At 44.8% G+C, this 12,642-nt stretch overlaps 1 protein-coding gene across 1 annotated transcript in view; it reads left to right on the forward strand.

The window, feature by feature from the left end:
• The window catches only part of RNF19B (ring finger protein 19B), a 30,857-nt gene extending 20,989 nt beyond the window's left edge, over positions 1-9,868 (forward strand). The window contains 1 exon segment of the mRNA XM_044286433.1: positions 9,020-9,868. Coding sequence (XP_044142368.1) covers positions 9,020-9,413 — 394 coding nt within the window. The 3' untranslated portion in view covers positions 9,414-9,868.
• Positions 9,869-12,642: the final 2,774 nt, after the last annotated feature.

Below are 12,642 nucleotides of genomic sequence, written 5' to 3' on the forward strand. Positions count from 1 at the left end.
AGTGCCTTGTATTAAAGGGATATTCCGGTTGTTTGAGGTTATCCCTTATACACAGGATAGGGGATGACCACTAGATCGGTGGGGGTCCTACCAGCCACTACATTCATTTCAGGGGGACTGCAGGGTTCCCTGTTTTCATGATTTGTGGGGGTCCCAGCAGTAGGACCCCTATCGATCTAATAGTTATCACCTATCCATTTGCTGAAGTGACATAACCCCTTTAAACCTGACATTCCCCTTGGGAAAATTGGCTTGTACCTCACTTTTTTTTTTTTTTGCCTTCCTCTGGATCAACTTGCAGGATAACAGGCCGAACTGGATGGACAGATGTCTTTTTTTGGCCTTATATACTATGTTACTATTCTTCTTATAGGCATGTAGCAAGGGTGTATTATGGAAGATTAGATGTTTTATATATTTTTGTAAATGTTCCCATCCTTACAAAATAACTGTGTGTAAATGGTTAGCTCTTGTGAAGTAAGTGGGGCCACAATCTGCACAAACCCAATGTAAGTGGAGTTGTATTAAAGCCATAAATATAGCCTTGTGTTAGCTTCATTAGGTGAGCGCTATTCTCAGAGCCGCTCCATTTACAGTCAGGAGTGACTTTATAATAGCACAGAACAGCAGGGAGTTCCAGTTCCCCCGAGCTTCTCAGGTAGCTAACGGCAGACTTCTGCAGGTTACACAATTCCTGAGTGGTTTTAATATTGTTTATGACTGGCTTATATGGCTGGCTTCTACTGTAGTTTTATACATTATAAAAAAAAAAAAACTAAATCTAACTTTCATTACATGCTGATTTTTTTTTTTTCTCGTTCATGTCATTGGAGGACACAGCACCATGGGTATATGGCCAGCTACCACTAGGAGGCGACACTAGATATCAAAATGGTTGGCTCCGCCCAGGTGGGCTATACCCTCTCCACAGCCAGTAGGCTAATCCGTTTTAGTCTAGTGTCTGTAGGAGGCAGGAGACCTGTTTTATGCAGGTCTTGCTGCTTTTCATATTTTATTTTTATTTTTTCTTCTGCAGGTCTCGGTCTGCTGCAGGATGGGGCTCCATCGTGGATTACCACTTTAGTTGCACCCACTGCGGGCGCGTACTTGAAGTGCCTATGCCGGTCACCTAGTCCCCCATTACTGCATCTGCAGTGGCACGCCGGCAATCCAAATTAAGTGTTGAGATTGCCGAAGGGGTGACCCTGCGGCGCCCTGGAAACGTTGGACGGTAAGTATTCTACCCTGCGTCCCAGCCCCAAGAGGTCCCCCGGGTTAAACCCCCCCCCCCCCCTCCCTCCTCCCTCCTCCCTTTCTGGCCAAGGGATGGGATTCATTATTTTATTTGTGGGGCCTGGTTAGGTCCCTCTTTTCCCCTTTTTCTGCCTCTCCCGGCCTTTCCCTCTACTTTAGTCCCCGGCTTCTGCCCGGACTAGGCTGCATCATCCCCGGCCTGTCCTCGGGCCCCGTTTTTCTTCCCTCCCTGAGTGTCTCTCCTCCTTCACCCGTTTTTTTTTTTTTTTTTTTTTTTTTTTTTTCATTCCGGAGGGCCCCAGGTTTCCCGCTGCTCTGTTCCACCACCTGCGCACCTTTTCCGACCACCTCCTTAATCGAGGCCCTGGCTTCTTTTTAGCCTAGGCCGCATCTTCTCTCCCCCATCCCCCCGGCTTCCTGGGCTTTTTCTTGGCCTCTCCCCGCTCCTCTCGGTTTATGGGATGGATTCTCTTCCCCCTCCTATCCCAGCCAAGTGCAGGCTTTAACCCTGTGGGGGGAGCTTTTCACTTCACCTCTTTTTTTTCAAGAAGAAAGAGCCTCCATCTTGCCAGCAAACCTCCTTGCACGTTTTGCAGCTGCTGGAGCACCTCTTCGGGAACAGGACGCCTGTGGTCTGGTAGGACAGCCTCTGCCTGGCTGTTTTTCTTTTTTCAGGCTCCCCATCAGTCCATATCCTCCTCCAGAGAGGACTCTAATTCCCAGCCCCCGCTCCTGGTCGCCATGTATTTTACATGCGCCCGTTGCGATAAAGAGTTGCCATGCGGTCAGCCTTCCCTGTTTGTGTGCAGTGCAGTACCTTGCTCCCAGGTCCTTTTATGTCTCCCTGACCACCCGTTCTGTGTCGGTCCCTCCTGAATAGGCCTGTTCCCTGTCCCAAGCCATAGGGAACCTTGTCCGACTCTCCCAATCCACGGTGGAGTCGCTGGACTGCTTGCCTGCACAAATTGTGGCTGCCCCTGCCCCTCCCAGGGACTCCTACGTGGATGGGGCACGCTCACATTCAGACACCAGGTCCCGCAAACTACCTCGGATTGTCAAAACTAAGTCCCGCTCCTCCTCGGCATCCTGGGGTCACCCCCAGAACAGGTCTGAGGCTGGTGACTTATCATTCCCTGACGCATCTTATGCTTCCTCGGGGGACACCTCTGCACAGATTATGACTCTGAACAGAGCATCAGGCGGTCTTCCACCATACAGAATCTCTCTGGGTGGTCAAAGACAAATGTCCACTGAGGAACCTCTCCTCTCCAGGGTTGGTATCTCCTTTAGTTGATTTTCAGATGGCACTCCCCTGGCTGCACAGGATATTATCCACACAGGTAAGTCAACTTGCCGTCTCTCCAGTATGTGGAGCTTTACCCTGGGGCTAGCGTGCACCACGCAACATATTACTGGGGGAACCCTGATTTACTATATTACTCCTTTATTAGGTGAAGTACCTGCATCATCTCCAGAGACTGTAGCCATTACACCTGTTTGGTTCTAGTGTGCACCACAGGCAAAGTATACATGCAATGTTCAGTCGCTGTAGCCATGGAACCTGTCTGGCTCTAGTGTGCACCATGCAGCCACCTTGCTTTCTTCTTCAGTGGAGTACCTGTACCATCTCCAGATGCTATAGCCATTCCATCGGTCTGGTTTTTAGTCTGCACTGCACAACGTATTACTCCCTTATTGGGTAGAGTACCTGTACCATCTCCACATACTGTAGCCATTACATCTGTCTGGTTTTTAGTCTGCACTGCACAACGTATTACTCCCTTATTGGGTAGAGTATCTGTACAGTTTCCAGATGCTATAGCCTTTACAGTTCTAGTATGCATCATGCAGTCATTCTACTCCTTTATCAAGCGCAGTACCTATGCCATTTCCAGATGCTGTAGATATGTCTCCACTCTCATTATTGTGTGCACCATGCAATCCGATTACTCCCATTCAGGCGAAGTATTTATAATATCTCCAAGTGCTGTGCCCTATTGGTACAATCTGTGGCCCATACGGCTCCTGCATTACTGGGTGTATTTTTCTGGCTCTAATGTGTGCTAGGCAATCATGGGACCCCTCTTCATGCTGAGTGATGGTACCATCCCCAGACACTGTATTCATCACCCTTCTCTGGTTGTAGTATTCATCTGGCACCTCATTACCGTCATGCTCGGCGGTGTACTTGTACAATCTCAAGGCGCTGTATCCGACGGTCCATCGTGGTTGAAGTATGTACCTGGCAACCATATGTTCTCCCACCTTTTTGGGCTGAGTAGAGTTGCATTTCTTAGATCCAGTATATGGCTGGCCTCTTAAGATCTGACACCCGGTGCAGTACCTCCAAGTCTTCTCATTGCCCCTGTACTAGGCATGGTTTTTACTTTAATATATCTGAAAAAAAAGTTGTGCCAGTGGCTCAACCTTGGCTTCATACACGGCTAAGGTGCTCTCTCCAGCAGACACACCCTATTGTCTTGTAAAGAATAATGCAATAATGTAAAAAGCTTCTGGCTGGCATTAAAATAGATGGATTTACATGGACTGTTCGGTCTTATAAAATATTAAAGGGAGTCTGTCATCAGCATTTCACTTTTTTAACCCTTCCCATAGCTCCCTAGCATGCTTACAGTTAATAAAAACGTTACCTCTGGCATCAATCCTGGACTTATTTTGTTTCAATAGTTTTTTATTGAGTTTAGCACATAATAAAACATACATAAATCATCGGGTGAACCCGACGGGTAAACAATATCAATCCTGGACTTATAAAACCATCAAAAACGGTCTTTATAACATATGCAAATGAGGGCTCGCAAGTGCCCAGGGGCGGCGTTGCCCTCGTAGGTGCCCTGCTAGCTCAGCCTTTTCATTGCTTCCCCCGCCCCTTCCTACCCTCCGCCCGCCCATCCTTTCCCTCTGACCGCCTATCTACCAACTTGTTATTCCGCCGAGATCCCGCGACTGCGCACTCATTCCTTTGGCCGGCGCATGCGCACTGCGATGCCCATTCCTTGTATGGCATCACAGTAACTATTGGGCATGCGCCGTCTAACGAAGCAAAAACACAACAAAGGAGGCGGTCCATCGGCGCATGCGCATTAATTATTGTGATGTCATATTGGTCACTTTCAGGATGGAGCTTTCCCTCGTTTTGAGAACTGTTCCTCCTTAGACTGTTTGGAGTCCTCTCCCTTCTACTCCAATATTTCTCAGACTTGTGTCTCCGCTTGTATTACCAGGGCCTGCTACTGTTTCCCTTTTCCCTATAACTTCATGTGGCCAGGGATATCTCTGGTCTTACATTTCACAGCAATATTTTGTTTTAGTTTTCCGGAGGCTCGATCCCAGCCTCATTTATTTATTTATTTTTTATTTATGGGAAGCAGGTCTTTACGTTCCCTTCTCCTGGCCATTACCTAGGCCCCCCTCCTTCCCCAGGGGTTGGCTGCTTTCTCTAGCAGCATGGGGTTTCCACCTTCTCATAGGCTGTTTCTCCTTGCCCACATGCCTTACTGTGGAAGGAGGCTCGCTCCCTTCCCATGGTTCCTCTCTACCCTAGCCTTTACAGGAGGTTGGCCACAGACAGGCCATGTTTTTGGTCTGCGACAAGTTAGTTTTTTTTTTTCCTTGCTGGGTCCTCTTTCTGTCCGGGTTCCTTTGCTTCCAGGCCTTATAGAAGCGCCTTCCTTTTGCCGAAGGGCGGTCCACAGGGTCTTTTAGCTCGTTTCCAGGAAGTTTTTATCATTGGTTAAGGACTGCTTTGTTCTTTTTTCCAGACATTTTTCCTCCTGCCAGGTACCCTCATAGTCTAATTTTCTGTCTTCTTATGGAAGGATGCTCCAGGAGGAGAATCCATATGCAGAGCGATAGGTCATTACCAACAGACGTTGCTGTGCTACTCTCCTGTTTCTTCAGGAGGAGCCCTAGTTCTTCCCGATCCTTCCTCGGGCTCTTTATTGCGCACTTGATCAACACTTGGTTCTTGCTCAGGACATCTGCCTTGCTCCCTATCCCACCTCGGGAGGAACCAGGTGTTTCCCCTTGTTCCTTCTTGGGCTCTTTTCCCAGGCACTTGTCCTTGGAATCCTGACTATCTCCTATATTTTATCCTTTGGAACCATTTCATTGCTATGGCCTCCTGGTCCGGTTGGATCACAGGGTTCTCCAGCACCTGTGCGTCCCGCCCTCGGGGACTGCTTTGGGACGTCCCATGGTGCGGTGTCCCCCAATGACATTAACAAGAAAATTTGATTTTTTGTACTTACCGTAAAATCCCTTTCTCGTTCAATTCATTGGGGGACACAGATCCCACTCTTTGTTTTCACTTATTTTCATGTCACCGGGCTGCTGTTCTTGTTTCCTTTCCCGTTCCAGGATATGTTTTGCTTTTTGCTTTTGTTTCTCTTTCCTACTGCTATTGGTACAAACTGATTAGCCTAGTGGCTGTGGAGAGGGTATACCCCACCTGGGCAGAGCCAACCTTTTTGATATCTAGTGTCGCCTCCTAGTGGTAGCTGGGCATATACCCATGGTGGTGTGTCCCCCCCAATAAATTGAACAAGAGGGTTTTTATGGCAAGTACAAAAATCCAATTATCTTCTCTATCTAAAAATAGAAAAAACAGCAGCACTGTCAAAATTGGGGTGTAATGAAATAGAGGCAGCACTCCAAAAGTAAAGTGAAATGGGTGGTGGACCAAATGAGGTGAATAAATGGGTCCACCAGCCATTTCACTTTACTTTGGAGTGTTGCCTCTATTTCATTTTTTATGTATACATCTCATACAGTGGGGAAAATAAGTATTTGATACACTGGCGATTTTGCAAGTTTTCCCACTTATAAAGAATAGAGAGGGCTGTAATTTTTATCTTGGGTACACTTCAACTGTGAGAGACAGAATTTAGAAAATCCCAAAAATCGCATTGTATGATTTTTAAATAATTTGCATTTTATTGTATGAAATAAGTATTTGATCACCTAACCACCAGCAAGAATTCTGGCTCTTTCAGACCTGTTAGTTTTTCTTTATGAAGCTCTCCTACTCTGCACTCATTATCTGTATTAATTGCACCTGTTTGAACTCATTACCTGTATAAAAGACACCTGTCCACACACTCAATCAATCACACGCTAACCTCTCCACCAAGACCAAGATCAAAGCTGTCTAAGGACACCAGGAAAAAAAAATTGTAGACCTGCACAAGGCTGTGATGGACTACAGGACAATAGGCAAGCAGCTTGGTGAGAAGGCAACAACTGTTGGCGCAATTATTAGAAAATGGAAGAAGCGCAAGATGACTGTCAAACTTCCTCGGTCTGGGGCTCCATGCAAGATCTTGCCTCGTGAAATAAAGATGATTCTGAGAAAGGAGTCGGGAATCGGCCCAGTACTACATGGGAGGGACCTGGTCAATGACCTGAAAAGAGCTGGGACCACAGTCTCAAAGATTACCGTTAGTAACACACTACGCTGTCATGGATTGAAATCCTCCAGGGCACGCAAGGTCCACCTGCTCACGCCAGCACATGCCCAGGCCCATTTGAAGTTCACCAATGACCATCTGGATGATCCAGAGGAGGCATGAGAGAAGGTCATGTTGTCAGATGAGACTAAAATAGAACCTTTTGGTATCAACCCCACTCGCCATGTTTGGAGGAAGAAGGATGAGTACAACCCCCAGAACACCATCCCAACCATGAAGCATGGGTGTGGAAAGTTCATACTTTGGGGGTGCTTTTCTTCAAAGGGGACAGGACGACTTCACCATATTGAAGGGAGGCTGGATGGGCCATGTATCACAAGATTTTGGCCAACAACCTCCTTCCCTCATTGAAGATGGGTCGTGGCTGAGTCTTCCAGCATGATAGTGACCTGAAACACACAGCCGGGGCAACTAAGGCTACTTTCACACTGGCGTTTTGGTTTCCGTTTGTGAGATCCGTTCAGGGCTCTCACAAGCGGTCCGAAACTGATCAGTTTAGCCCCAATGCATTCTGAATGGAAAAGGACCTGCTCTGAATGCATCAGTTTGCCTCTGTTCCATCTCCATTCCGCTTTGGAGGCGGACACCAAAACGCTGCTTGCAGTGTTTTGGTGTCCGTCTGACGAAACTGAGACAAACTCATCCGTACTGACACACAATGTAAGTCAATGGGGACGGATCAGTTTTCACTGGCACAATAGAAAACTGATCCGTCCCTCTTGACTTTCAATGGTGTTCAAGACAGATCCATTTTGGCTATGTTAAAGATAATACAAACGGATCCGTTCTGAACGGATGCATGCGGTTGTATTATCTGAATGGATGCGTTTGTGCAGATCCATGACGGATCCGCACCAAACGCGAGTGTGAAAGTAGCCGAAGTAGTGGCTCCGTAAGGAGCATTTTAGAGTCCTGCAGTGGCCTAGCCAGTCTCCAGACCTGAACCCAATCGAAATTCTTTGGAGGGAGCTGAAACTCGATGTAGCCCAGCGACAGCCCCAAAACCTAAAAGATCTGAAGGAGTGGGCCAAAATCCCTGCTGCAGTGCGTGCAAACTTGGTCAAGACCTACAGGAAACATCTGACTTCTGTAATTGTAAACAAATATTAAGTTCTGTTTTTCTATTGTATCAAATACTTATTTCATGTTATAAAATGTTAATTAATTTAAAAATCATACAATGTGATTTTCTGGATTTTGTTTAGATTCTGTCTCACAGTTGAAGTGTACCTACGATAATAATTACACCCCTCTCTGTTCTTTGTAGGTGGGAAAACATGCAAAATCACCCGTGTATCAAATATGGGTACTTATTTTCCCTCACTGAATCTGTCTGTCTATCCTTGTATGTGGGTATTTGAATAAAAAAAACAACTTGGTGCTGGGTAATCATGTCATCAGCCTGTGCCAACCATCTGTTTCCAGAGCATGGCCAATACAGTATTCTAGAGATCTATGTAAGGTTTGACACGGTCGAAGTAGCAGAAGCACAATTTTCTCACACATGGCTGAGATGACATATTGTCACCACACTTGAACATCCATGACATTGAGGTAAATTGCTGTGTTGGCACTTTGTGATAAATAATTGGGTTTTGGGTTGTAGTTTGGGCACTCTGTCTCTAAAAGGTTCTCCATCACTGACCTAGTCCATAACCTGGACTCTATCAGTGTAGGGAACCCAATGAGTAAAGTGCAACAATATACAGCTGCTCTATTCTTAATAAATCTCCATTCAGCAAAGAGTTATCAGATACAAGAATTTTTTCATTTGTGTGACCTTTCACAGTTTTTTTTTTTTTTTTAGACAATGGCTGAATTGCTGACTTGGTTCAGTCTGGTGGGAAACAAAGTGAATGCCGTAACCTTGCTATAGAGCAGGGGTGCATAATCTGCGGCCCGGGGGCCACATGCGGCCCTTGATACCATTCTGTGCGGGCCCCCAACCATCTGGTAACAGACATGTATGCCTATGTCTTGTGGCTGCTCACATGTATTTTTCATGTATTTCTCCCATTAGATGGGAGTCCTGGAAGTGTAACTAGACATTCATGTTATATAATATGTGTTCAATATGCCATAAGTACAATATTTCAGTTGTTAATACACCTTTAAATTTTAGGTTTGGCCCTCGCATTGGTTCAGTCTGGCAATGTGGCCCCCAATCAGGAAACGTTGTGCACCCCTGCTATAGAGAGAATCAAGAAAGAGATTTTTTTTTTTTCCCTCCTCCATTTTTCACAATGGTATTTCCTTTTCTATTTGTTTTCTGTTAGGGAGGTCAATAATCTGGAAATCCAAGTACATATAGAAGCCAAGCCTTCTCGATACCAGCTGATGAGTGAAAGCAGCACAGAAGAATCTTTGCACCCTGGCGCCCCTCTTGTAGAGGGGGAGGAAGACTATGCTTGCAGGGGCCAACTGGCCACCCGGGACATAACTTTAGCACAACCTGAGAGCATCCGTAGTGACCTGGAAAGTTCTGATGCTCAGTCTGATGATGTGCCTGACCTAGCATCAGAGGAGTATGATTCTCCCCATCTACTTCCGCCATCTCCTCCTGAACAGCGTCACGAGAGCCCTCCACCTCGCATGTGTGCACAGCAAGAAGGTCTGTGCACCCGCGAGGAAGTCCTCTCTAAACTGGAATTTATAGAGGTGAGAGTGTGAAGGGAGCTGCTTTACCATCCTCTGATTTTTGTAGTTTTATCATTTCTCCCATAAAAGGCTTACAACCTACATATGTGTATGTGTATATATAATATATTCATATGGAGGTGTGAAGGAGCCTATGGGATGGTTCTCATTCTGCCGTTGGTAGAGGGCCACAGCCCTGCCATATGCCACAAATGCTTTGTCTTGGACCTTTATATTCCACTGTTCTGCCTGTCACTGTGAAAGGCCTGTGTCTCGCTCCTGTAAATTTCTTTAATTTATTGACTTTGAATGGATGTATAGAGAATTTATTTGGTTCTGTGGAACGTTAAAAGGGATTTGGTGAATCAGATTTTTTTTTTTTTCCTTTGTAAGGAATTGTCGATGAATGAATTAAAAATTCCTGATTTTATTCTGGAGATGTTTTACTGTAGGACCTGATGCGCTTGTCTAATAAACTGACTGCGAAACATGGATCTCATCTTTACTGCTTTGATTAGAAACACAGCTGCTTATGAGAAATGTCAATACATGCAGTTTTATTTTAAAAAATATATATATAATTGTGGGTCAGTGCTTGGTTTTCTGTGAGATATTGGGAACAACTTAGATGAGCTTGATAAGTGTAAAGGCTGGATCTGAGCCCTATGTTTCGCATATGTATCATCCACAGGGCTCATTTCACTTGACGGAGGCCAAAAGGGTGTCCTTTTGGAATCTGTTGGGGTGGTATGCATTGGTATAACTATTTGATTAACTGTACAAGAGTGCACCATACTGCATTTTACTTTTCAGAGGTCCACAAGAAAAAAAAAAAAGTTGTTGGCAGTTAGGGTCCATTCACACGCCCGTTGTTTCTTTCCTGATCTGTTATGTTTTTTGCGGAACAGATCTGGACCCATTCATTTTCAATGGGTCCTGAAAAAAAAATCTGACATTGTGCTGTCCGATATATATTTTTTTTTTTTTTTATTTTTTTTTTTTCAGGACCCATTGAAAATGAATGGGTCCAGATCTGTTCAGCAAAAAACGGAACAGATCAGGAAAGAAACAGATGTGTGAATGGACCCTTATACTGTGTATTTATTTTTAATTTTAATTGTTTTACAATTTGAGTCAGTGGGAGATGTATGTCACTGTGTGCCTATGCAGTGGTATGTTTCTGAGCCTTCTGTTGGAAGTGCACATCAGAACATTTTGCCAACATATGCCTCTGCTGAAACACCTAAACGCTGTCTGCACAGAGCCTTATTTTGTTTTACATGACATTACATCATTTATAGCCAAACTGATCTTATTGTGTTTCTTGGTTCTGCCATGGATCTCTTGCTGACAGCATTTATGTATTGTGGTATATCCTCTCATATGAGATCTTTTACCAAATAATCCAGTATATAGGAAAGTTTGCAGCCCCGAAGAAATAGCCACAATTGGATGATGTAACACGTTAGCAGAGTTTCTGGGATAATACATACACAGTGGAGTCACATTATTATGACCACCAGCTAACATCCATCCATTTTCAGCACGGACAGCAGCTAGACAGGCTGGGCGAGACTCAGTAAGGTCCTGGTAGATTGCCACAGGTATCTGGAGCCATGATGACTGCAGTGCATCCCACAGCTGCTGGAGGGTGAATGGGGGAGAATCCATAGAGTGAACATGATTATCCAGGTGGTCTCACAGATGCTCAATTGGGTTCAAGTCTGGGGAATTAGGGGGTCGGGGTTGTACTTGGAAGTCTTTTGTCATGCTCTTCCAACCAATGTTAGACATTTCTAGCTGTGTGACATGTTGCATCGTCTTGCTGGAAGATCCCATCCGCCTCAGGGCAGACATTCAGCATTTATGGGTGTTCGTGATCTGCAAGGATGGATTCATTCCCAAATAGGTTGAAAGTGCCTGCCCAATGGACCCAAAGAATGCCATGAAAACATTCCCCAGACCAGAACGCTGCCTTTCACCTATGATGACGATGAGGGATATGTGTGCAGACAGTCTATCGCACACCTTATATACTCACCAAGCCAGCTCATCACATGTGACTAACTTCATGTGCTAAGCGCTGCCGATATCAAAAGTAGTCATAACGGTGTGACTCGACTGTGTATCTTGCTCAAACTTTACCAATTGAAATATATTTAGACACAAATAAGGATACCACTATTAGAACCTATTTGGTCCATTTTCTGGAAATTTAAGCTTATTTTGAATGTGAGTTAAGAATATAGAACTGATAGGTCAGAATGTGATTCATGAAATGCTTTGCATATAAGAATCTTCATAGAAAAACATGAATTCAATGCATTATGTTCAGAGAAAATGCTTCTAAATCAAATCGCTCCATCTAAATCGATTTGTTCATGACTCTTTATGGCCTATAGAAATAGGAGCTGTAAGAACTGTATAAATGTGAATAAATGGCACTGACATATTCTACAATGCTACTGAGAATGTATTTATTCACCTAATTGCTCGTCCCACTGAAGATGTAAAGGGCTTTATGGAATCGGAAGTGTAATAACGGTATGTGTGAATTTAATTTGTGAAATACTTTGCTATAAGTCTTAACCATTTTCAAGATCTGTTTGCTGTCCTTGAATCCAGAGACTGAAAACCTTAAACGGGTTGTGCAGTATCCTGATATTGATGACCTATTTTCCGGATACGTCATTAATATCAGATCGGCAGAGGTTCTACTCTCAGCACCTCCACCGATCAGCTGTTTAAAGACGCCAAGGTTCTTGTGTGAGCACTATGTAGTCTCTGTAGTGTTTACCTGCACACTGTCTAGATTGTAGCTGCAGTGCGTTCAAATAGCTGATCAGTCGGATCCCTCCCCAATCTTATATTGGTGACGTATTCTGAGGATAGGTCATCAATATCGTGACACTGCACGGCCATGTAAAATAAGGATCTGCAAAATACAGCTGCCTTTTCTTATTCCTATCAATAGAAAAGGCCGTTCTTGTCTGCAATGCGGAAGAGAACAGGACCTGCTCTATGATTTGGAGAATGACCACAAGGATCTGAAAAACGGATGGGTGCATAGCCCATAGAAATGAATGGGTTGGTGCGCTATCCGCATAATGCTCATAATGCTCATAAGCACACAGATGAAAAATACAATTGTGTGCACCAGGATTTGTAGATCTAGTCCTGCAGGCAGCTGCAATGTGGACACAGTTCTATCCAGAATAGGGAATGTTCTAGGAGCCTGAGATGTGGTTAGCTCACAGCATTG

Source organism: Bufo gargarizans, chromosome 3 (genome assembly GCF_014858855.1).
Source record: "Bufo gargarizans isolate SCDJY-AF-19 chromosome 3, ASM1485885v1, whole genome shotgun sequence".
In the NCBI taxonomy this organism is placed as follows: Eukaryota; Metazoa; Chordata; class Amphibia; order Anura; family Bufonidae; genus Bufo; species Bufo gargarizans.